We start from the raw sequence: 24,824 nt of genomic DNA, 5'->3' as shown, positions 1-24,824 counted from the left end.
TGGGGAATGGTGGCCAGGAAAGTATTTTTTGGCTTGGGGAAAGTTACAGGGTTAGTGAGTAGAAGTGTAGGAGAGTAGACTGACACACCCTTTCCAGTGGCTATGACAGAGTTGATTTGATTATGGTTCCGGAACAGGGAAAGAGGAGAAGGGGTGAATAGACAGGGAGTATGTGTTCCATGGCATGAAGGCTAATGAGTTGGGAAGGTGCGTGGAGCTCTTCCTAGATGTAGCCTAGGTGAGGCCCCCACCAATCAGTAATCACTTTCAAAGTCAAGAGTTGCAGGGATGAAAGGGTTAAGTGCTTTGTGGATTGCTTCTGGCCTGAGAGTGGCCTGGGGTCTGGTGAGATGGCCTGGGGAAGTAAAATACTGTATTGAGAAGATGGCTCAGGACCACAGAACTGCTGGGGAATGGTGAGCAGGAGCAAGCAGACTGGAAGGGGGAAGGGATCAAGAGAGAATCAAGCCATGACAACTCAGAATTGAGGGGTGGCCAATAGGGTCAAGTGCAGTAGTGAGCTGGAGGAGGATGAGGACTTGGAAAAGGCCATTGGAGTTGATTGAGATCATTGATAACTTAAAGCTTTTTAAATTAAATTTTTTTTCAATGAACAAAAATCTATTTTCTCTCCCTCCTACCTTTTCCCCAAACTCCAGTTGAAAAAAGAAAAAGAAAAAAGCTTTTAAAAAAGGTGTATAGTCAGGCAAGAAAAAGCAAAAAATCAAAAACAAGCCAAAAAACCCCTCACATTGGTGATGTCTCAAAAAGAAATGTCATATTTTGCATCTCAGGTCCGTGACTTCTTTGACAGGAGAGGGGTTAGTAGCGTGCCTCACCAGTAGTCTTCCTCAATCTGTGCTTGATCGTTGTGTTGAGCAGAGTTCTTAAGTCTTTCAAGTTGTTTTGTCTTTATACTGTTGTTATTACTGTATAAGATGTTCTTCTGGTTCTACTCATTTATTCTGCATTAGTTTATATGTCTTCCCAGGTTTCTCTAAAACTCTCTTTCATCATTTCTTACAGCCCAATAGTATTCCATCACATTCATATACTATAATTTGTTCAGCCATTCCTCAATTGATGGGTACCCCTTTAGTTTCCAGTTCTTAGCTACTTCAAAAAGAGCTGCTAAATACAATTTTGTAGTTATGGATTCTTCTCCTTCTTTGATCTCCTTCAAGTATAGGCTTAGTAGTGGTATCAGTGGATCAAAGGGTATGTACTGTTTAGTAACTTGTTAGGCATAGTTCCAAATTGTGTTCCAGAATAGTTGGACCAGTTTACAGCTCCACCAATAGTGCATTAATGTGTCTGTCTTCTTGCAACCCCTCCAACATTTGTCATCTTTGTCAAGCTGATGGGTGTGAGGTGGAACCACAGAGTTGCTTCAATTTATATTTCTCTAATTACTAGTAATTTGGAGCATTTTTTGATATGGCTATAGATAACTGGAATTTCGTCCTTTGAAAACTGCCCATTCATATCTTCTGCCCATTTATCAAGTGGCTTTTATTCTTATGAATTTGAAACAGGCCCTTATATGTTTTGGAAATGAGACCTTGTTATCAGGGAAACTTACTGAAAAATTTTGTTTTTCTCTAGTTATCTGCTTCCCTTCTAATTTTAGCTGTGTTGCTTCTGTTTGTACAATTTTTTTTAAAAAGATATACACACACACATATCTATCTATCTCTATCTATCTATCTATCTATCTATCTATCTAAAATCAAAATTGTCTGTCAAATGAGATAAGAGAAATAAAGTGCTTTGCAAGCCTTAAAGTACTATATAAATGTTACCTATTACTATTTTATCTTCTGTAATCCTTCCTACTCATTGTTTGGTCTTCCCTCATCCATAGATCTGAAAGGTAATTTCTTCTTCTTTGCTCCTCTAATTTTGTATGTGGTCATTTGTTTAGACATAAAGTCTAAATAATGTATTCATTTGGAGCTTATCTTGAGATGTTAGTCTATACCTAATTTCTGCCAAACTGCTTTCCAGTTTCCCCAGAAGTTCTTGTCAGATATTAAGTTCTTACCACAATATCTGGGCCATTAGTAACTATGAAGAGAGCAGTTTCATAACTTGAGGGATGAGTTTGGAAGACAGATTGCAAGGTCAGGAGGAGTGAGAGGAAAAGTGGTGGCAGCAAGTGTAGTCAGTTATTTTTTTTTCCCCCTAGGAGTTTGACTCTGAAAGGGAGAAGATGTAGGATGCTATCTGTATGGAGTGGGAGGTCATGTATGCCCTGCTCACTGCTCCTTCTCTGTCACAGACTCTAGGAAGGGAGTATTACAATTTGATTGATGGCTTTGCAATAAGAACACATAGCTCCAGTGCTGGAAGAGAACTTAGAAGTCATCTGGTCCAACTTCTTCACTTTGCAAATGAGGAAACTGAGGCCAAATGACTTGCCCAAGGTCAGATAGATTGTCAGTGGAAGAGCCAGGCTAGAACCCAGCTCCACCACTTTCCCAGTCATATCACTCATATACACTGAAGACTAGCTCAAGAGTGAGAGACTTAGCTCCCTGGTATCTTCAGCCAGACATGACCACACTCAGAAGTGGAAAAGTCATAAGTTGTTCCTGAGTGCTACACTCCTTCTCTTGGAGCGGGCATGGTACAGTGGAAAGAACATTCAATTTGGAGTTGGAAGACCTGATTTTGCATCTTCCTCCTCCCTCAGCTACTGCCAAGTCACCTGTGTGACTTTGGACAAGTTCTTTAACCTCTCTGACCTTCAGTTTCCTCAATTTTAAATGGAGGGGATTGGACCAGATGAGTTTTAAAATCCCATCCAGCCTTAGGTGTGTGAGCCTAGCTAACTGAGGTGAAGCAGAGACCCAGGTTAATGCTTGTAAAAGGCCCTCAGGGGAGCTGAATGAAACGGTCGCTGACCACAAGCCCCCAACTGAAAGAAGAAAGCCCAGAGGCCCACAGTTGACTTGGCTAACTCTACTACTGTTTGATCGTCCGGTGGGCATTTCTAGACAGACATGGAGATGGAACAGCAAATCTTCTAAAGGATTCCTGGAGATGTCACATGTGCACTTGGCCTTTAGCCTGAGCCATCCATGACTTTGCAGCAATGCCCACTTCAAAGGGTTCTACTTACTTGGCATGCAAATGAAGTCAGCCAGTTTTCAACATCTTGGATCCAGAGTTCTGTGTTTGTGAGGTTTGCTGGCCTCCTCTCCCACCCAGCCAGGAGGAGTAGATTCAGAATTCAAATCCGAGGGAGTGTATATCAAGCACTGAACAATTTAAGCAGTATGATGTGACACAAGGTCCAGAATGGGAGCATAGGATTTGACTTGATTTTTTTCTTGTAAAGATAATCATTCATTTAAAATTCGTATTCAATTGATACCTTTTTTTTGGTATCAAAGTCCTATCCACCCTCCCCTCAACATACCTACCCACTCAGTAAACCTTCCCTTATAATAGATGGAGAGTTCAGCAAAATGAGCTGACGTGGTGAGCAGCTTGTGCACCTATGGCCCCTCAGCTCTTCGCTGGGTCTTTGATTAAACATTACAGTTACAGAGTATCAGGTACCTTTTGGGGCATTAGGGCATTTATTTACTGTCTTATAGTCATGTACATAGTGGCCTCCTGGTTCTGCTTTCTTTGTTCTGCCTCAGTTCATAGAATTCTTCCTATGTGTTTTTTTTTTTCTGAATTCTTCACATTCATTGTTAGGATATGATAACATTTTTTTATATTTGCAGAGCACAATTTGTTCAGCTGTTTTTCAGTTTATGAGCATCTACTTTGTTTCTGGTTCTTTGCTACCACAAAGGAGCTGCTATGAATATTTTGGTGTATATGGGATATTTCGTTCTGTTTTTAACCTTCTTTGGGTATGCGGCCAGCAATGGGATCTTTGGATCAAAGGATAGGAACAAGATTTTTGAAATACCAGGGACCTCCATCTTCTAGTCCACATGTTGTTGTTTTTTTTTTTTTGTCCTGGACCCCTTGAGCAGTCTGGTGAAACCTATGGACCTCTTCTTGGAATAAGTTTTTTAAATACACAAAACAGAATATATAGGATTGCCAAGAAAAAGAATTTTATTCAAATAATTATCAAAATATATGTTTAAAAAGAAGTCCACAGATCCCAATTTAAGGACCCCTGATTTCTTATCCCCTTGTTTTATAGAAGATGAGAGTAGAAGTGACTTTCCAAAGGAGACAGTGGCAGAGCCAGTGTTTGAGCCCAGATCCTCTAACTCCAGGTCTCCAGTGCTCTCCACTTCATTGCCTTGGACTTCTTGTCAGGAGACTTCATCTTTGGCCCTGTTTTCCACCAACCTCCTTGTGTGACCTTGAGCAAATTGTCAGATCTAATTTGCCAAATGGAAATGATAATCCCTGTTTTGGAAATGATAATCCCTGCTCTGCCACTGCACCGGGGGTTGCCGTGAGGATCAACTGAGATAAGAGGGGAGAGGGTACTTTGGAAAGTCAAAAGCCTTCCTCAAATTAGAGGGCTTACTGGGATCATGTGGCCTGGCCTCAGAACGGGGACTGCTGGAGGATGTTGATTAAAAACTTGCCCATATTCTATGGGTTTCAAAAGATTAAGTCCCAGCCCTTTTACTGGTAAACACTAACCTTGATGCTGTGAGGTCTCTTATTTCCAAATGGTTTTTGGAAAATGAGAGAAAAGACAATGATCAACATAAAAAATGATTGCTTTGAGTGGAGAGAAAAACAGCCCGAGCTTAGCTTCTTGATGACACAGGAGGTGGGAACCAAGAAACCTGTAACCCAATCTCAGCTTACTTAGGCCTGATGGGTTTTTGTTTTGAGTGGGAGCCTAATAATGTTTTTTCAGTGATGATGATGATGTCGCCCAAAGGCCAATGTTATTCACCTCAATGGGCAAGGCTCTTTCCTTTATGTACATTTGACGTCAATTGGGACCTTTTAGAGTGACTGCATAAAAAATAACTAGGAATTTCATGAATGAAAACATTTTTCTTTTGAAACACTGTAAGCTCTGTTATCCAGGAGAGTCAGGTAATAGCTGTTCGGGTTAATCAAATAAGCTCACAAGTTAGAGGGCCAGGCTCTCTCTCAGGGTGCGTGCTGCTGTAGAAGCCCACCTTGTTAAGTGTCTATGTGTCCTAGTGTAGCTGAGCTCTGAGGCTGTGAACCCTGGAGCACATTGGTCAGGACTGCAGGTGACCTAAAGGACAACAGAAAGCCACAACGGCAAGCTGTAGCTTGTCTCTTACATTGACTCACCCAAAAGAGGTGGCGTGATGGGCATTGCCGAGGCAGAAGCCTGGAAAAGGAGGCGGCTTGGCCTTGTGGTCAGATGGAGGGTGATGGAGGACTGGAGCCGGGTGCTTCAAGGGTCTGGAACTCCAGGGAGCATGTCCTCTTCTGGGTCAATTCAGTTCACTTCAACAGATACATTTGACCAGGTCATTCCCTTGCTCAAAAAGCTTCAGTGGTTCCCTGTGGTCTCTAGGATAAACTCCTCAAGTTGGCATTTGAGGCTCTGACTTTAACCCTTGGTTTCAGACCAATCTCACACACTTTCTGTTCCAACCGAACCAGCTTTCTTGCCATTCCTGTTCCAAATATCCCATTTTCTACCTCCATGCCTAGAATGCTCTCCCTCCTTTAACCTTTTGTATACCCTAGCTCACTCAAAGTCTCCGTTCAAGTGTCACCTCCTAAAAGAGGCCCTTACGGACTCTCCTAGTTAGTGTTCTGCCCCTCCCCCTTCAATTATTTTGTATTGACTTCTCCACGTGCGTGTGCTATACCACAGAGTATAAGGTCTTTGGGGGCAGATATTGTTTTACTTTTTCTCTTTGTACTAGCACAGTGCCTGGCACATAATAGGTGCTTGCTTATTGGATTGAGTTAAATTGAGCAGGTAATTGTTAAGCATCTGCTATGCTCAGGGTACCATTATAGGCATGCAGATACAGCTCCCAAATGGTCTTTGAGACTTGCTGTGGTCATTTTGGAAGAGAGTCTTTATGGGCATGGCTCACCTGGTCTTTGGACAGCCCCAACTTATTCACAAGATATGAATATTTATTATAATGGTATGGTTATCTGATCACCCACCCTTTGCTTGGGATACCTCCAGTGGCTTCCCTGGTCAAGCCTTTGGACACCCAAGGTTACATAGGATATAAGAAGTAGAACGAGGATTTGAACCCAGGTTCTTTGAGTACAAATCCAATGTCTTTTTCCACTCACATTCATGTAGTGCTTTACGGTTTCCAAAGGGCTTTCCTCATTTCTACTAGTATTGTTATCCTTGTTTTATAGTGTTGGGAATCAGAGTGGGAAGTAAGCGACCTTGTTGTTATTGTTCTCCATGACCCCATTGGGGTTTCTCTTGGCAAAGATACTGGAGTGGTTTGCCATTTCCTTCTCCGGCTCATTTTACAGATGAGGAAACTGAGGCAAACAGGATGAAATGACTTGCCCAGGGTCACACAGCTAGCAAGCAGCTGAGGTCAGATTTGAACTTCGAAGATGAGTCTTTCTGATTCCAAGCTCAGCGTTCTATCCACTGCAGCACCACCTAGCTGCCCCTAAAGCTGCCTAAGGTCAGTCAGTTTAGTGAAACATCAAAACTAGCATTCCAACCCGGATCTTAAGATCAGAGGATTTAGAGCTGGAGGGGATCTTAGAGAACATCTTATCCAACCCCTTCATTTTATAGATAAAGGAAAGAGAGACCCAGTCAGATATTAAGGAACATCTTGGAATAGTAGCTAGAGAGCACTGGATTGGGGCCAGGGAGATCTGCTGGGTTCAGATCTGCTTCACACACTTACTAGTTATGTAACCCTGGGGAAATCACTTAGCCTCTCCAGTCCTCACTTTCCCTCTCTGTAAAATGAAGGGTTTCACTGAATGGCTTCTAGCGTCCCTTCCAACTCTCAATGTAGGATCCTAAGTGTGATTAGCCACATGCTCCTTCTCCTCTCTGGGCCTTTGTATCCTCCTCTGTAAAATGAAGACTTGGACTTGATGCCTCTGGGATCACTTCCAGCTCTGTTCTGTGCTCCTAGGTGGGGCCTTGGGTAAGTCATTTCAGTCTCAGTCCTCTGTAAACAAGAAGTTTGGAGACTCTCAGGTCCCTTCCAGCTTTGGTTCTCTGGTCCTCCGACCTCCCTCAGGCTGGTCAGTGTTGGAAGAGCTGGATCAGAGGCCCAGTTCTAGTATCAGCTGTGTGACCCTGGACAGAACACTTACTTGCCTTCTGGGGGAGGGAGAGATAACATTTGTGCCAGTTGCCTCCCTGGATTGTTGTGAGGAATGGAAACTGGGCTGATCACTACCTACAGTAAGTGGCAGAGCCAGGAACTGGAATTCTCTTCCTGGCACACATTTGACTCTTCAATCACACTGGGGGTGAGGAGGTGAGGGGGTGAGTGGGCTTGCTCCCTTCATCTGGAGGCATTTGATTTGTCTCCTGGAGAGAATTCTTAGGTGGGGACCAAGTCTAGACTGATTACAAAAGCACCAAAAACACACATGCCTAAGGTGTGAGGAGATCAGCTACAAGCCAATATCGGGTGTGGGGAAACAATGCCCTATTGTATGGAGGAGGGAGGCTCCAGAAGGTGATGGAATTCCCGGAGTCTCCATTCCCATTTTTCCCAGCAGCATTCAGCCCAGTGCAGGCCCTGGCTTGACAGGCCTCATCTCCAGTGAGGATGAAAGTAAACACTAGCATAAATGAGGATCTCATAATCCTAAATGTGCCCATCGATTTTTGGAAAAGTTCCCTCTTTGCCTTTCATATTCAGTTGTTCCCAAATGATGCTCAATTGTGCCATCTTGGTGTGTCAAGGCATGGTCGACTTGTGATGAGCACGGCCAGGGAGGCTGCAGAGTGCTGCTCTGCCTGGAGACCTGGCTTCATATGCCAGCTCTGCCACTTCCTAGCTATGTGACCTAGGAAAGTCCTTTCCCCTTTTCATGCCTCAGTTTCTTTCAGTGGACTTTAAGCTCCTTGAGGGTAGGGAATATCTCATTTTGATTTGTATCCCCAGGGCTTAGCACATCATAGGCACTGAATAAATGTTTATTGATGAATTGATTAGAGAGGGTTGGGCTCTGAGGTAGGTGCCTTCCAGCATTAGGTATATGATCTTACATGTTGCTTTGAGCCTTCTGCTTCCAGTGGACCCCTCTCCCCCCAGAGTCAGCTCTAGCACTGAACTGATCTGGTACCTTGGCAGGAACCTGCCTTTCACTGCCACTGCTTACCTCCTTACCAGGCTCCCAGATTCCTAACCATACCTTCTCTTTACAAGTCACCCTAACCCCATCTTTCATGACCTCAGGCCTTGAGGAACAATTTTATGAACCATCTAATCATCGGCTTCCCTCACTAGTCATCTCCCCCTTCACTGATATTCTGTTTGGTCTGATGCCTCAATTATACTCTCCCTCTACTACTTTTTACTTTCCCTATCCCTGTAGTCAAATTCCCCAGCTGCTGAAAACAAATCACTTTCCCCTGCCCAACTTGGAGCCTGCTCATTTGTTCACATGTACCTCAGCCATACTCTCCCATTGTCCCATCAGAGATCTGCCTGCCTCTTCTACTCTGTCTTTTGGAATGGCTCCCTGGTTAACAAACTTCCTTCCACTGGAAACCTTTTTGCTTTCTCATTCCTTCTATCTTCTGGCCCTCACTAAGACTTGGCTCCCTCCTGATGACACTGCTTGTCTTGCCGCCCTTTTCCAGCACTGGTTATATTTTCTCTCTCACTCCTCTCTCATTGCTCAAGATGGGGAAGTTGGAATGCTTCTTGTGCTCCATCACCACTCCAAATTCTCCTACCACCATCACTCGGCAGCCTCTCCTCTTTTGGGGTCCACACTCTCCAAATTTATCAGCTGATCCAAAAATCTGAGGGCTATTATCTACCTGCCTCCAAGATGGTCTCCCCCCTATTTTGATGAGTTGAGCAAGCCTGGCTTGCTGGCTTTCTTTCCATTGTAACTTCTGCCCTCATAATAGAGATCTTCAACATCCATATGAATGTTCCTTCAAATACCCTAACTTCATAGTTCTTTATTCTACCCATTTCCCATAACCTAGTCCTCTACCTTTGATATACCTAGAGATGATTCATTCATTGATCTTGCCATCTTCCAAATGTTTCACTTCACTGTTCATGAACTCTGAAATTCCTTTATTTGATCATAAGTTTATCATTTCATCTTATGCCTTTGGCCCCCCAACACTGCTCTTTGTCATTACTGTGACCTCAAATTAGTCCTTTCCCCTCAATTTTCCCTAAGCCATCACCACAGGGGCATTGGTGCATTCTCTTCCCTTCCAAATTACAACCCTTTGGTAAAATTTCTCACTTCTACCCTATCCTTTATAGCGGGGTGGGGGGGGGGTGTCAGTCACATGGCCCATGATTCATTGCTGCCCACAACACTCCTGAGTGTGGCCTAAACCAGATTAAAATGTAATTGGGAAATATTTGACAAAAATCAAACATATAGATAATGTTAGTATGTATTTTTCTAAGTTACTATGCTGCTGGCAGGGGTCCTTATGCATTAGTGACCCCCATTTCTATTTGGGTTTGGCACTGCTCTACACTCCAGCCTCTTGCCTCCTTCTCGTTTGGCTGATAACAGCCTGTCAAATTCCAACCATCAGTCGTACCATGAGTGTCCTTGGCTCCTCCTCATATTCTCCTTGCTGGAGCTGGAGGAAACCACACAGCTGTGCTCATTGTATTCCCTGCAAAGTGATGTTAGCTCATCTTAACTGAATCCTCATTGCAACAGGATGGTCTTTTCATTCTTCCCACATTGATTCTCATCTCTTCTCAAGGCTCCCATATCCTGCCTCTACCCAGTCTCTCAGCTGAGGACCTCATTTAATATTTCATTTTTTAAAATGAGGCCATCCGAGCTCTTTTCTTATCACCTCACATCCCTTTGACATCCCATACCATCTACCCTTTTGCTCCTATGCTGGGTGAAGTGGCCCTTCTCCTTGCCATGATCACCTTCTGTAGCCACCCTGATGAAATACCCTTCTATGTTCTCCAGTTCATCGTCCTCACCATCATCCCTACTTTCTATGACTTTCAACTCCCCCTCCCCCCATCTATCTTCCTTCCCTGCTGCCTCAAAACATGATCAAGTTTACCCCTCTGAAAATGCCCCAGAACAAACAACACCCTTCACTAGTTCCTACCATCCTCTCTCCCTTTTTTTTGCTAAACTCTTTGAAAAAGTTAGATCTATAGTCAGCACTTCCAATTCCTCTCTCGTCAATCCCTTCTAAACCCTGTGCAGTCTGGGCTTCTGACCTCATCATTCACTAGGACTGCTCACTTTGAAGTTATCAGTGATTTCTTCATTGACCAATCGAATGATCTTTTCTCAGTCTTCTTCCTTTTATATTTCTCACCTCCTCCAGGGGACTCTCTCATGGTTCTCCTTGTGCTTATCTGACCACTCTTCCTAAACCTCCTTTGCTGGATCTTCATCCAGGTCATGCCAACAACCATGAGTGGGTCCTAAGGCTCTATCTTGGGTCCTCTGCAATCCATTCTCACACAGCTACCAAAAGGATGTTCCAAAATTGCGGATGTGACCATGTCACTCTGTTTTACCTTCTGGATGTGGCATTGAGGGCTCTTGAAAATCTTGTCCTCTCTCCAAAGCCTGCCTGCTGCTCCTCACATATAATACTCCATCTCCCAGCTCTACGCCTTTGCGCTGGCTGTACCCTGTGTCTGCAATGACCTCCCTCCTTACTTCTGCCTCATGACATCCTCAGCTTCTTTTCTTTTTTTTTAATTCTGAAATTAAACACCCCAAAGTTCATTTCCATAATAATAATAACTAGCATTTGTAAAGCACTGCAAAGTTTGCAAACCACTTTACATATGTTGTCTCATTTGACCTTATAATAATCCTGTGCTATTATTATCTCTATTTTGCACATGAAACTGAGGCTTAGAGAGGTTAAGTGACATGCTCAAGGTCACACAACTTGTAAGTGTATGAGGCAAGATTGAAACTCAGGCCTTCCTAACTCCAGGTCCAATGTTCTATTCCCTGTGTCATTCAGATGCATTAATTTCCATGTCAAATTGCTTTCTTTAAAAAAAAAAAGATATATGGTAACTCTATACCTTATTTACAAAATTATCTTGCTGATCTGTGCATCCTTTTGAACTTTATTTTGTTCCCTTATGTGCATTTAAAAAAAAATTCTCAATGGTCCTCTTTTTTTGGCATCACAATGCCTAGTCTCCCCTCACCCTCTTGAAATTAAAAACCAAAATGAGGGGGAGAAAAACACCAAAACCTTGTAAAGAGTAAGCAGAGGAAAGTAAAACAAAGTCCACACAGTGGCCATGCCAACATAGGGCTGTCTCTTTTTGCACCTTGTGTATATCACCCCTCTTCCAGGAAGTGGATAACATGTTTCATGCCCTCTCCTGGAGACATGGTTGCACACAGCGATCACAGTTCGTAAATCTTTCAAAATTATTTTTCTTTATAATTTCGTCATTGTATAAATGTTCTCCTGGTTTTGCTTACTTAATGCTGCATCAATTCATACTATCCAGGATTCTCTGCAATAACCTCATTCCTCATGGCACAAAAAATTCCATTACTTTCAAAAACTCTGCTTTGCTCAGCCATTCTCCAAAGAGTCTAGCTCTTTGATTTTCCTTGTCTTTTTTCTGCCTTTAATCTTATCTTTAGGATCAGAAAGTTTGTTTTGCTTTTGGCTGTTCTGTCCCCAGCCTTATCCTCCCTCTTAACCACCTCTCCCATAGCTGCTTGTTTGTCTATTGATCTTGATGTGCTTCAATCCCAAACTCTGTGTGTTCAACCCTCCTCTTTGTTAATGTCCATTAAGAGAGAAGTCATCTGATGCCCACTCCCTTCCCCCATCCTCCATGTCTGTATCTGCTTCTTTTGTGTGCCCTGATTATGAAAAATAGCAACTTCAACTCCCCTCTTCCTCCTTTCTACCCTCATGTAATTTTTCCTTTTATTTTCCTTTTTCCTTCCCTTCTTAAGCCCCTTAGGGTAGAACCAATATACCCCCAGGTCTTCTGGTTTTTTTTTTTCTTATTTAAATCCCTCAGTGCCCTTTAAAGATATTAAGGTTGTGAAGAGACACTTATTTTTTTTTTCTTCCCTAGTATCACCTCATCATAAAGTTGCTTTGAATTGCTCAAATCAACGTACCTTTCGAGATTTCTTATGACCCTTGCATTTGTATTGTAGAGTTCCTGCTCAGTTCTGTCCTTCTCATAAGATATGTTTGAAAGTCCTCTATTTCATTAAAAGTTGATTTTTCTTCCCTTCAGTTTTTCAGGGTAAGTTAATCTTGGATGTAAGCCCATATCTTTTGCCTCCTAGAATATTGTGTTCCAAGAGCTTCTGTTATTTATAGTAGAAGCTTCCAGGTCTTGCGTGATCCTGATTGTCATTCCTTGATACTTAAACTCCTTCTTTATGGATGCTTTCAGTATTTTTCCTTTTTTGTGGGAATCTCTGAATTTTGACATTTCTAGTACTTTTCCTTAGGGAGGTTCTTCCTGGAAGTGGTCAGTGAATTCTTTCTATCTTTTACTTTGCCCTGTGATTCTAATAGATTTGGGCAATTTTCGCTTATGATGTCTTGAAACAGTATTTCAGATCTGCTCTTTTTTTAATCATGATTTTCAGGGAGTCCAATGATTGTTCTGTTATCTCACCTTGACGTGTTTTCCAGGTCAATTGTTTTTGATATCAGATATCATATGTTGTCTTCTGTGTTTTTTTTTTCAGTCTTTTGATGTTGTCTGATTTTTCTTGTTCTCTCATAGGAGTCACTGATTTCTGTTTGATTTGTTCTCATTTTCAAGGAGTCAGTTACTACTTAGGAAAGGTTTACTGCTTTCTTTTTAAGCTATTTATTCTCCTTCTAGTTATTTCCTTAAGAGCTTTTATTTCATTTAAAAAAAATCTCTTGCTTTATTTCTTCCAGGCATCCACATACTCTTGTAGAAAATAGATATTTTTCCTTTGAGTCTTTGCTTAAGGTCATTATGGAGTCATTTGGTTCTTCTTTTTGGAGATCTCTAGATATGCTATAATTTTTTCTTACTGATCAATGTTGTCTTTGGTTTGTTCATCTCTCTCCCTCTTTAGTTTCTGAATTGGGGTTTTGTTCTAGGGACAGTTGCTTCCCCCTGCTGTATTTTGGGTGGGATGGTCAGCCCTATTTGGTGTTGCCTTGGGTCTCCTAGGTTCCTGCTCTGACCTCTATATTCTAGGGTTTGACCAACCTGGACTGATTGGCTGTTCAAGGCAGGATGTCAAGCCGAAATAAAAATTATTTCTGCTGGCCACAAGTTGACTTGGAAAACCACAAAACTAACATTATCCATATTTTATTGTGTTTTTTCTTTGCTTTGTTAAACATTTCCCAATGACATTTTAATCTGGTTTGGGCCCACTGAGGAAGAGGCCATGAGTTTGTCAGTTTTGGTCCAAAGTTGTCCAACTAGCAACTAGTGGAGCCAGCTTGGCCTTCTACAACTCCTGACTCCTAGAGAGCTTTTGCTCTCCTCGTGGGGTGATCTTGGGCAAGTCACTATTGTCTTATGCAAAATAGGTATAATAATCCTGGCACTATTAAACTTACATAGTTGTTGTGGGGAAACATTTTGCAAATCTTAATGCATTATAGAAATGAAAGTTATGATGATGCTGGTGATTAACATTTAGCTAAATGATTAATAGCTTGTAATTCTACTTGCCAAAAACAGTGGCTTATTCCAAATTTCAATTTAATGCATAAGTAGAAAAAAATAAACATATTATAAATCATAGAATGTTAACTCTAAAAGGCACTGAAATTGTAGTACAGTGGAAGGAAAACTAGATTTGCTGTTAGAGGGCCTGGAGTCTAATCCCAGCTTTGACACATTACCTGTGTGACCTTGGCCAAAGCACTTAACTTCCTTGGGCCTTTGGTTCTTCATCTGTAAAATGGGGAGGATTAAAATAGATAACCTAAAAAAAAATAGATAACCTATGGTTCTAACTCTAGGATCCTAATCTCCCATTTGATATGCTAGAGAGAGAGGAAAGGACTTGCAAATGGTCACTCAAAAAATCTTTCAGTGGCTCTCAAATTAGAGATGCCAGATCTAGTGGCCTTTTCAATAATCTTCATCCTTCTTGACCTCCTGGAAGCCTTTGATACTGTTGATCATCCCCTTTCTCCTTGATCATTTCTCTTCTAGTGTTTTATGCCACTGGTCTCTCCTGGTTTCCCTCCTACTTGTCTGACCATTTCTGAGACTCCTTTACAACATCTTCAACCAGGTACTGCCTGCTAACTAACTATGGGTGCCCTCCCAAGGCTCAATCCTGGACCTTCTTCTCTTTTCCCTCCATACAATTTTTCTTGGTGATCTTATCAGCTCCCTTGGATTAATGATCATTTCTCTTCAGATGATTCTCAGATCTAGTTGTGCATTCCTAACCTCTCCGAAAATTTGTGACCCTGGGCAAATCACTAAACCCTGTTTGCTTCAGTTTCCTCTTCTGTAAAATGAACTGGAGAAGGAAATGGTAAATCACTCCAGTATCTCAGCCATGAAAACCCCAAGTGGGGTCACAAAGAGTTGGACACGACTGAAATGAAACAAAACGTCTGTGCTGGTCTCCAGTCCAACATTCTCCTACTACTTATGAGGTATCTGGAAATGGATGTCTTGTAGACAATTTAAACTCAATGTGTCCAGAACTGAACTCATCATCTTTCCCCGCAAATCATCCCCCTTTTTCTAACTTTCCTATTACTGCTGAGGGATTACCATCTTTCTAGTTACCTAGGCTCATAACTTTGGTGTCATCCTAGGTGATTTCTCACTCATTAACCACCTGTATCCAATCAGTTGCCAAGTTCTGTCATTTCTACCTTCACAACATCTCCTTCTCTTCTCTGATACTGCCACCACTCTGGTGCAGGCCCTCATTACCTCATATCCAGACTATTGAAATGACTTTTAGGGGGTCTCTCTGCCTCAAGTCTCTCCCCATTCCAGTCTGTTCTCCATTCAGCTGTCAAATTGAACTTCCTAAAGCCTAGCTCTTCACCCTCCCCTCAAACCCTGTCACCTCCAGCATCCCATATACAACCCCCTGTCTGCATTGTAAAGCCCTTCAAAATCTGTCCAGTCTTCTTACACCTTATTCCACTCTACATCCTCTTCAGGCTAGTGATGCTGGCCTTCTTGCTGTTCCTCAAACAAGAACCTCCATCTCTCTGCTCGGCCTTTTCACTGGCTGTCCCCCATGCCTGGAATGCTCTCCCTCCTCATTTCTGCCTCTTGGATTCCTTTAGGTCCAGCTCAAATCCCACCCACAAGAAGTCTTTTCAGTTCCCCTTAATGTTAGTCCCTTCCCTCAGAGATTATTTCGAATTGATCCTGTCTCTATCTTGTTTGTACATTGTTGTTTGCCTGTTGTTTTTCTCATTAGACTGTAAGCTTCTTGAAAGAAGGACTTCAGTCAGTTTGGTTTTTGTTTTTGCATCTCTTTGTATCACTAGTGCTTAGCAAAAAGCCTGGTATGTAATAGCCACTTAATAAATTCTTGGTGACTTTATTTGACTCACAGACATATAATAACATCAGTAGAATATTTGTTTGAAAAACATACGGGAGAGGTGTGAGGCATTAAAGGAACTTTGTAATTTCTTGAAGCCAATCCAGCCTTCTCTCTTCCTCCCATTCAGTTCTGGGCCCAACTTGTCCATTTGTACTATGTGTCCAAGGTAGCTATATTGGTGGGCAAGGTCAGGAGGCTCTCCATCTAACTGTGTGTCATAGTACACAGAGTTGACATTCTTTATCCAATTGGCTTTTGAATAATTTTTTGCCAGCCTCTTGAGGTCATGGCTTTGCAGTGTCTCAGCATTTGGAGCACCTCACCATTTATATAGGATTAGTTTCTCTGGAGTGGCTAGATTCATTGTTTCTTGGGAGGCAGTCTGTACCATGAGAGGCCCCTTCTTCAGAGAACTGAGGAAATGTTGGGAAGGTTCTCTCATGCATACTAGTCATGAAGTTGCCCATTCAGGGAGGATGGCCCATGTGTCAGGACGTTGCCTTTGTATGTCAACTTACAGGTTAGATGTGATGACCTGGGCTCTGGGGGTGCCCTGATGTTGGCTATAAGAGCCCCAGCCCCATGTAAGGAATGGTTCTTAGAGACAGAACCATTGTCTTATTGGTGCCTCTGTTGGGTTTTTGGAAATGGCCAGTCTTTAAGAGCCAAATGAAGTGAATAAGGTGGGGCATCAAGCTACAGAATGTATCTTGTTAAGAGGCCTAGTGGCATAGTGAATGGACAGCTGGCCTTAAAGGAAAAACGTCCTGGATTCAAGTCCTGCCTCTGGAGCATCCTGGCTGTGTGTCTCAGGCCAGTTACTTCACCTCTCATTGCCTCAAGATGCTCGAAGGCTCAGAGTTAGACATGTGCTTATGTGTGTCAGCATCACCACCGACCCCCTGTGCCCAGGAAATCACAGGCCTGGTATGGGGCCTAGCCCAAGCCAGCCCGAGGCAGGCAAGAAGCCCAAGTGGGAGAGGGTGTCAGTGGGCAGAAGCAAACAGGTGTCAGTGACAGGCCAGGCTGCATGAGCTTGGTGTGCCCCATGAGGAGCTGGGCAGCTCAGCAAAGATGCTGGCTTCATTTTTGGATCCCCTGGATTTCTTGGCTGCCCAAAGGTTTTTTGCCTTGGTTTTTATCTCCACAGGACTGGCACATAGTAGATACTTAATAAGGGCTTATTGACTGGGTAATTGAATGAATGAGGAAGCATTTATCAAGCCCTTATTGTGTGAAAGCCATTGTGTTAAGTGCTGAAGATACAAATGGAAAATATTTCCAATTGGGGAAGGCAACATATAATAGAAAAGATTTCAGCTGCTATTCAGAAGGAAAGACCTCATGGTCTTTAGGATGCCATGGCACAGCAGATGTGCATCTTCTGTAGTAAGCTCATTTTCATCTCCAGATAAAACCGTGTGTGTTTCTGATGTTGAATCATTTGACAGCACCAGGGACATTAGTGGTGAGAATGTTCTTTTCTTGGTGTTGTGTGGCTGTTGTGGCTGCTAAGGAAGCTGCCAGCTCCCACATCCATGGGAGGTGCCACCCTAGATGATGGCAGTGAGTGCCAGGCCAGAAGGAAGGTTGGTCAAAGGTCTGAGTGGTGTTGCTATTCCCTGGGCTCCTGGCCTTACCTGCGTATTGCTGGCATTCGGTTGGTGCTGGTGATAATGGAGATGGTGGAGCCCTTCTCCACAAGGGCTGCTCCCCTCTATGATGCACTGCCATTCTCAGAGCTCTTTGGTTTAGCTGTCCATTAGTAGCATTTGGTATTACTGGGATGGGGTGGAATGACCAGCCCTTTATCCATGAGGATTGCTTTCCTGATGGCTGCCTGGAACCAGGTTGGAAGCAGGGCTGATGATTTGGGGTGGGATGCTGCTGTTCTAGGGGTTTTTGAGCTCAGGTTACTTGGCTATGACATACTAGGACCTGAGAGAAGTGGTATTGATAGTTTAACTCACCTGGCCTGTCTCTCCCTCAGGATGCCTTGCTATGTCCTCTGGTGTCACCCAAACTTCTTTCAGTCAGAGGTCTCCTTTATACTGCTGCCATTGTGTCAAATTAGAATCCATGGAATGGCCAGCCTTGTATGCCCCTCTCCATTTATCCATCTATAGGAACTGGGCAGACAAGTGGCATAAAAAGGCAGGAGTGTGTGTGTGTGTGTGTGTGTGTGTAACCCATTTGCTCAGGATGGGGACCTTTGGGTTCACAGACTGGATTGAGCCTTTAGTTGAATCGCACCTGGCCTGTCCATCTGCCCAGTCATTTTGTAGATGTGCCATTGATCACAAGGGAAACTGTGGTTCTGGCACATTGATTCACACTGCTTGCAAACATATAGGGGCATATTTTCTTTTGAAAAGTGTTTCTTCATATGCTTTGACCACTTATCTAGCCGAGAATGTCTTTTTTGGCTTTAAGGTAATTATCTATATATCTTGGACATCAGGTGCTTATTAGAGATGTTTGATATCAAGAATTTTTCCCCTAGTCCAACCACTTCCCTTCTTACCCCAGCTGCGTTTCATTTTGTTCTACCAATGCTTTTTAATTTCATGTAATGAAATTGACCTATTTTCCCTTTTCTGATTTCCTCCTCCCTAGTTATTGCTCTGGGTGGTTCCTGGTCTGGTTCTTTTCTCATGTTTTTATGGTATGACCTTTTATACTTAGCTTCTGTATCCATTTTGAATTTATTATGCTTTAAAGCTAATCCTCGCAAAACAAAATAAATTTACTTCTCAGCCCCTTAGAATCTGGCTTCCAACCCCACCTCTCCTCCAAGATTCCCAAGTGTTCAATCCTCTTTGATCTCAGTTCTCATCCTTCTCCAACCTCACCCTAGTTTTTGACACTGGCACCTTGTCCTTCTCCCAGCCTTCCCATTTCCTTCCTCCATCATGTTCTTTAATGTTCTCTCCCTCCTTAAATTTCTGGGCACTTCATTGTCTGTGAACAATTTGTACACTCCAAGTAGAACGTAAGCTCTTTGAGCGCAGGAAATGCTGTTTTTTATCTTGGTACCCCCATTGCTTCACTGAGTGTTTTGCTCATAGGGAGACACTTAATAGACCTTTGAATGAAAACTCCACGGTATAGCACCTTAAATGTCATTCTAAGGAATGTGTGTGTGTGTGTATGCATGCGTGTATGCTCCTGTGCTAACATACATATACATAGTATGGATAAAAGAGAGTTCCAAGAATAAGATTAAGCCCCTGAGGCCATGGATTCCATGGCTCTGCCTCTGGTGTCTGCTTATGGTACTAGGGTAGGAAGGTGAAGCTGATGATGTCAGCACAGCCTCGGCAGCCAGGCTCCTGTGCTTGGAGGGGCATGAAGCTCTTAGGTGCTGTGCGTGGGCCGTGTAGTAGGTAGAGGGCTTTGGGGAAGGGCAGAAGGGATGGAAGTTTGGGTCTTGGTGGGAGACTCCTCTGGGTTAGGGGTCACTTAGGCCAGAGATCGAGTGGTAAAGGAAGCGAGACATAGGGCAGATGGAGAATGCTGTCATCACAAAGGGTTAAGAAGCTTGAGAGAGTTGGGGCTCAGTCTTTAGGTGGGGAGTCGGGGTAGAGTTTAGTTGAGTGAGTGACTGATGTCAGGTGATTTCTCCATCCCCACCTAGACCTCCTTGTTGGTTTGTTCTTGTTTGGTATTATTTTTTCCCTCCCCCTCTGAAAATGTCTTCTTTCTGGGGCCATCCCTGCCCACATACCTTTCCTTCTGACAATCTTTCTTTGCCTCACCTTCTTCCTCAGCACATGGACACACACCTATAGAGAGAGGCAGCTTAGTGGAACAGACGGGGGCTGGGCATGTGGTCAGAAGGACCATTACTCAAGACATTGGGTGGATAGAAGGAACCTCAGACCCTTACTATCTGTGTGACCATGGGCAAGTCACTTAACCTCTCTTTGTTTCAATTTCCCCAATTGTAAAATGGGGATGAAAATAATAGCACCTACATTGTTGTGAAAGATTACATGAGATATCTGTAAAGTGCTTAGCATGGCGCTTTAATTCTAGTGCCTTCTCTCTGTTGATTACTTCCTAGTTATCCTGCATAAAGCTTGTTTGGACATTGTTCTTTGCATATTCTTTCCCTGTTAGATTGTGAGCCCCTTGAAGGCAGGGACTACTTTTTGCCTTTCTTTGTTTCCCCTAGTGCTTAGCATGATGCCTGGCACTTAGTAGGTGCTTAATAAATGCTTATTGGCTGACTGACAGATGAAGAAAGTTTCCAAATAGTCAGGGCACTTGCCCACTGTCATTTGGCTAAGTCGGGATCCCCTGCCTGCCAGCTCCCAGGCCTGCTCTCTCCACTCGCTTTGGCTGCTGTGTGAGGGAGGGTCACCTGGCACCAAACTCCCACCTGGCGGAGAAGGACTGTGGCCTGGCAGTGGAAGCAGGGAAGATGAGCTTAGGCTGCAGCCAGTCCCTTGAGGCACAGCTTCTGGCTGGATTCAGAGTGTTGTGTTTAGTGCTGGCTGCCATATTTTAGGAAGGATGTTGCTAAGCTGTTGTGGGTCCAGAAGGTGGTGACCAAGAAGGTGATGTCTTGAGAATATGCCATACTAGGTTTTATTGAAAAAAATGGAGGTGTTCAGCCTTGAGATAAGAAAACTTGGCATGGAGAGCATATGATCATATGATGGAGGATTTGGAGGTAGAAAGGACCTCAGAGCCCATCTAGTTCTACCCCCTCATTTTACAGAGGAGGAAACTAAGGCACAGGGAGAAAGAAAGTGACTTGTCCTAGGGTACGTAAGTAGTCAGTTGCAGAGTAAGGATTTGAACCTATGTCCTTGAACTCAACACCCAAGACTTCCCATTGCACTATGCTACCTCCCCAGTGGTCACTGCATTTAAGTATTTGAGGGACTGTAACATGGAAGAGGGATTAAATCAGTCCCAAAGATTGTTTTTTGAATGTTCATTAAATTTATCAATGCACTAATAGTTTATGAATAAAAGAATACAATGAAAAACACAACCCTGAGATAATGCCTGACGTTCAAGGGCCCAGAAAGGTCAGGGACAACACAGCCCCTGGGGCTGGGGTCACCCTCCCCCCATTTCCTCAGTCTTGGCCTGAGCTGGTAGAATGGTCAAAGTGGGGCAAGGCTCTAGGAGGCTAGTTCAGGCATTTGGGGATTGTCTTTTTTCTCTGTACCATCTGGTTATTGGCTTTCCCCATCACCTGCCCTGAGGCTCTCTCCCATTTGAGAATAGAGAGGGACAATAGCAATGTCAAATATTACACAGATGAGGTTTGTGTCTGGCAAAACATTGAAAAGGAGTGGGGTTGGGAGTCAAGAAACTTTGATTCCAGTCCCAGATCGGCCATTTACTTGCTGTATAAGTTGGAGCAAATCACTTCCCTTCCTTGAGACTCAGTTTCCTGATTTGTGAAATGAGGGTAATATGTTTTCTTCTTGTCTAAGACTTATTGTGAGAATTACTGAAAGTGGATACTGGGACAAGGATCTGCATTCAGAGACGGTGGGTTCCCCTCCTGCTTTGGCTGCTGCTCCCTAACTGTGATTGAAGGATCTCATCCTCTCTTGACTATAAAAGAAACGAGGGACCTGGAGGTGGACATACTTGACAAACTGTCTGATTTTGTGTGGGACTTGGTTAGTTGTATCACTTGCCTTTTACTGAATGTTTTCAGCAAATCATCACTGATTAAGTACCCGTGGCTAAAACATGCAGGTACTGGGTGCGTTTGCACTGGTCAACGTGACTCTTAGATGCTAAGCTCCCAGACATCTTTGTTCAGCCATCCATCTTCCCCTAGTCTCAGACTCGGTGACCTGCACATAGGGAGGTGTTTACAGAATGTTTGTTGAGTTGGATTAAGGCAGAGACAGTGAAGTCTCAGTAAAGACACACTACATAGTTACCACCCCCTCCCCACGTAGACTCTTAGGAATACCCCAGACCTGCCACGGTGGAAGCACTCAGTTATGTGGGCCCAATGGCAGGTTTTAGAGCTTACATCCATTGTCCTGGGGAGAGAACTGAGAATCTAGAAACAGAGGAACCCCTGTGGCTACCACCCTCCAGCAGGTTTTAAAATATGCAACACGTTTGGACTTGACAGTTGGTGATGTTTGCAGACATCCCCCACCTTGACACATGCATACCTTCGAGAGAAAAAAGGTATGTGGGCCACACGGTCTTTCTTCCCTCAGGCTATAGCTTGGAGTGATGTTCTTTGTACAATGACAGCACTGAGACGGCCACTAATGTTCACCATCCTTGCAAAGATACCATTTTATTTTACAAAACATAACACGTTGTCTCTCTTCCACTTACTGTTTGGGAAAGAGACAGATGACAGACAGACAAGACAGGACAAAATCGAACAGGACAGAAGAGATAGCTCCCAAGGAGACTGCCTTTGCAAAGGGGCATCACAAAGAGAAGGGTACCAGGAAGGTGGGGGGTTGCATTGTTAAGTCAGTGGACCAACACAAAGAAGCACAGCACATAAAGCAGGCCACCAGCCAGAAGCCCCAGCAAGGAGTTCCCCGACCCAAGGCTTTTCACACTGTTGCCTTCTTTGCTTTGCTGGTTCAGAAGCTGCTTGTTCAAAGGGGCTTCATCCACTTCCAGGTCATATGCCAGTTCTGTAAAGAGAAAGGAAGGAATCCAGCGTTAGCCTTGGCATCAGATCCAGGATACAGTACTCCCTTCTTTGGTTCTGATTGCAAAAAATGTGCATTATTTTCAGAAAGGTCTTTCTGTATTTCCTTATATTCCTCATACTTGAGAAATTACATTAAGTTCCATAATTTAACTACCCCTGATGGCTGGGCATTTATACAGCCCCTCCATTATATATCATGCTGCTGTAAAACGGGGAACAGATAACTAACTCCTTTTTTTCTTTTTCATGTAACACTTTCAGAATATATTCCCAACGATGGAATTGTTGTCTCAGCGGGAAGGGCAATTTTTTGGTAACTTTTCCTGTACATTGATAGAGTCTTCTGAAAGATTCTACAAGTTTCCAATTTCAGCAGCAGTGAATTAGTCTACACATTGCTCCTAATTTCCCCCCATTGTGTTTACTTATTTTTGTCAATTTGATGGTTATGAGGTGGTACCTCTAAATTGTTTTAGTTTGTCTCTTCAATTATTTGTGAAGTTGAGTATATTTTTCAAGCGATTGTGATTTGTGCTTCCCCATTTGAAGATTATTCCTATCATTTGAACGTCTAGGGCCCTCTAGGTCTTTGGATGCGGCCCTCTGCCTGAGTCCAGGTTTTACAGAACAAATCCTTTTATCAAGGGGATTTGTTCTGTGAAGTTTGGATTCAAAGGATCCCACTTGAGGACCTAGAGGGCCACATGTGGCCTCAAGGCCAGAGGCTCCTCACCCTTGATCTAGGCCCTGTGCGTTATCACCATGACTTGTCACCAGTTCCTTATGTATTCTGGATGTCATGTCGCTCAACTCTTTTCTTTCCCTCCCCCTCCCCTCCTCCCATCTGCAATCATCTGCCCAAATTTGTCAGTTCTCCTGCCACAGCATCTTATCTCATCTCTCTCCCTACACAGCCACTACCTTGCTTTAGGCCCTCATTTAACCCTCACCTGGACTTTTTCAACAGTGTCCTAAATGCTTTCCCTGCCTCTAGTTTCTCTCCTGTCCACTATGGCCTCCACACAATTACCAACAAGATATTCTCAAAGCAGAAGTATGATTGTGTCCCTCCTCTGCTCCAGCAGTGTCAGTGACTCCCTATTTCCTCTAGGATAAATGCAAACTGTTTGAGCCAAACTGGCCTACTTGATGTTCTTTGGGTACAACATTTTCTCTTCTGTGTCAGAGCCTTTGCACAGGCATCTGGAATACTTCCCCTCCTTATCTTTGCAAAGTACCTTGGATATAATAGGCACTTAATAAATATAGTACTTATTAAATGGAATTGAATTTATCTTTTGTATTTGCAATAAGTATTCTCTAATTATTCTAATAATTTCCTAATAATTCCTGAGTTGTTGAATTAAAAAAAAATCTCCCCTTCACAATTGAGATAAATACTTCTATTCTACGTTCTTTTCTTCTTCTTAGGCTTCTCATCTGGCTGGAATTTCCTGGGCTTTAGTGCCTGAGATGTGCTTTCTAATTCCTTTCCCACATAATTACAAATCAATTTTTCCATATAGATTTGTTAAATAATGAAGCCCTGCCTAGGATTTTATTTTTCATAGGTTTATTGAATGCAATTTTTTGCTGTATATTTGGTATATCTATTCCATTTCACTGATCTATTTCTCTATAGCTAGCCCCATATCAAACAATTGTAACCATTTAGTGATATATTTCAAAGTTTAGGAATATAAGTCCATCTTTATCAACTTTTCTCTTCAGCATACCTACTCCTGATACTCTTGCCTGCTTGGCTTTTTTCTAATTCCATAGAGATGCATCCTTGTTATCACACTGGTTATATATATTAATTTGGGAGTATAACTGACTCATACATAAAAATTGAATAACCCTCCAGTTATTTAGGTCTCTCTTGATTTCAGTCATTATAGGTTTATAGTCTTTTTATAGGTCCTTTGTATTCCTATGCAGGCGATTACACAAATATTTGAAAGTTTGGAGGATTTCTTTTTTTTTAAAATTATATCTTCTTGTTCTTTATTTGGAGTTAATATGTATGAAGATGGTTAATTCTTAATATTATTACTTTGTTGCACTCATTCTTATTTCTTTTTAAATTTCATGCAGTTGGATTTTCTATATTATTGTGTTATCAGCAAATAATGATATCTTGACCTAACTTCCAATGGCTGACCATCTATCTTCTCTTTTTCTTATCTCATTGAGGTGGTAAGAATTTTCAATGTCTTGTCAAATAAAAGCAGCAAGGGTAGGAGTCCTTCCTTTGTGTCTATTTTTAGTGATAATGTTTCTAACATTTCTCCATTTCATATTATATTGGCTCTTGCTTCATGGTAGATTTTTTAAAAATTTTGTTGAGGGGAACATTCCTGTATAGCTGTTATTTTTAAATCACAAATATATACCTTATCAAAAGTTTTTGTCTATCAGTTTTTTAGTTTTTTAGCAGAAGTGTTTTGTCATTGTAAAAATTTTAATTTCTCTGATGTTGATCAAG

The 24,824-nt window shown here is 42.7% G+C and overlaps 1 protein-coding gene and 1 long non-coding RNA gene across 5 annotated transcripts in view; one reads left to right on the top strand and one right to left on the bottom strand.

Moving 5' to 3' along the window:
* The window catches only part of LOC110196545 (uncharacterized), a 218,124-nt gene that overhangs the window by 57,534 nt on the left and 135,766 nt on the right, over positions 1-24,824 (top strand). The window lies entirely within an intron of this gene.
* The window catches only part of GPC3 (glypican 3), a 691,493-nt gene continuing 688,599 nt past the window's right edge, over positions 21,931-24,824 (bottom strand). The window contains exon 8 of the mRNA XM_020969857.2: positions 21,931-22,316. Within this exon, the coding sequence (XP_020825516.1) occupies positions 22,147-22,316 (170 nt within the window). The 3' untranslated portion in view covers positions 21,931-22,146. The remainder of the gene's footprint in view (positions 22,317-24,824) is intronic.

The sequence above is a fragment of the Phascolarctos cinereus genome, unplaced genomic scaffold (genome assembly GCF_003287225.1).
Source record: "Phascolarctos cinereus isolate Bilbo 61053 unplaced genomic scaffold, phaCin_HiC Scaffold_8;HRSCAF=390, whole genome shotgun sequence".
Taxonomy (NCBI): domain Eukaryota; kingdom Metazoa; phylum Chordata; class Mammalia; order Diprotodontia; family Phascolarctidae; genus Phascolarctos; species Phascolarctos cinereus.
This window is presented reverse-complemented; position numbering and strand designations above follow the sequence as displayed.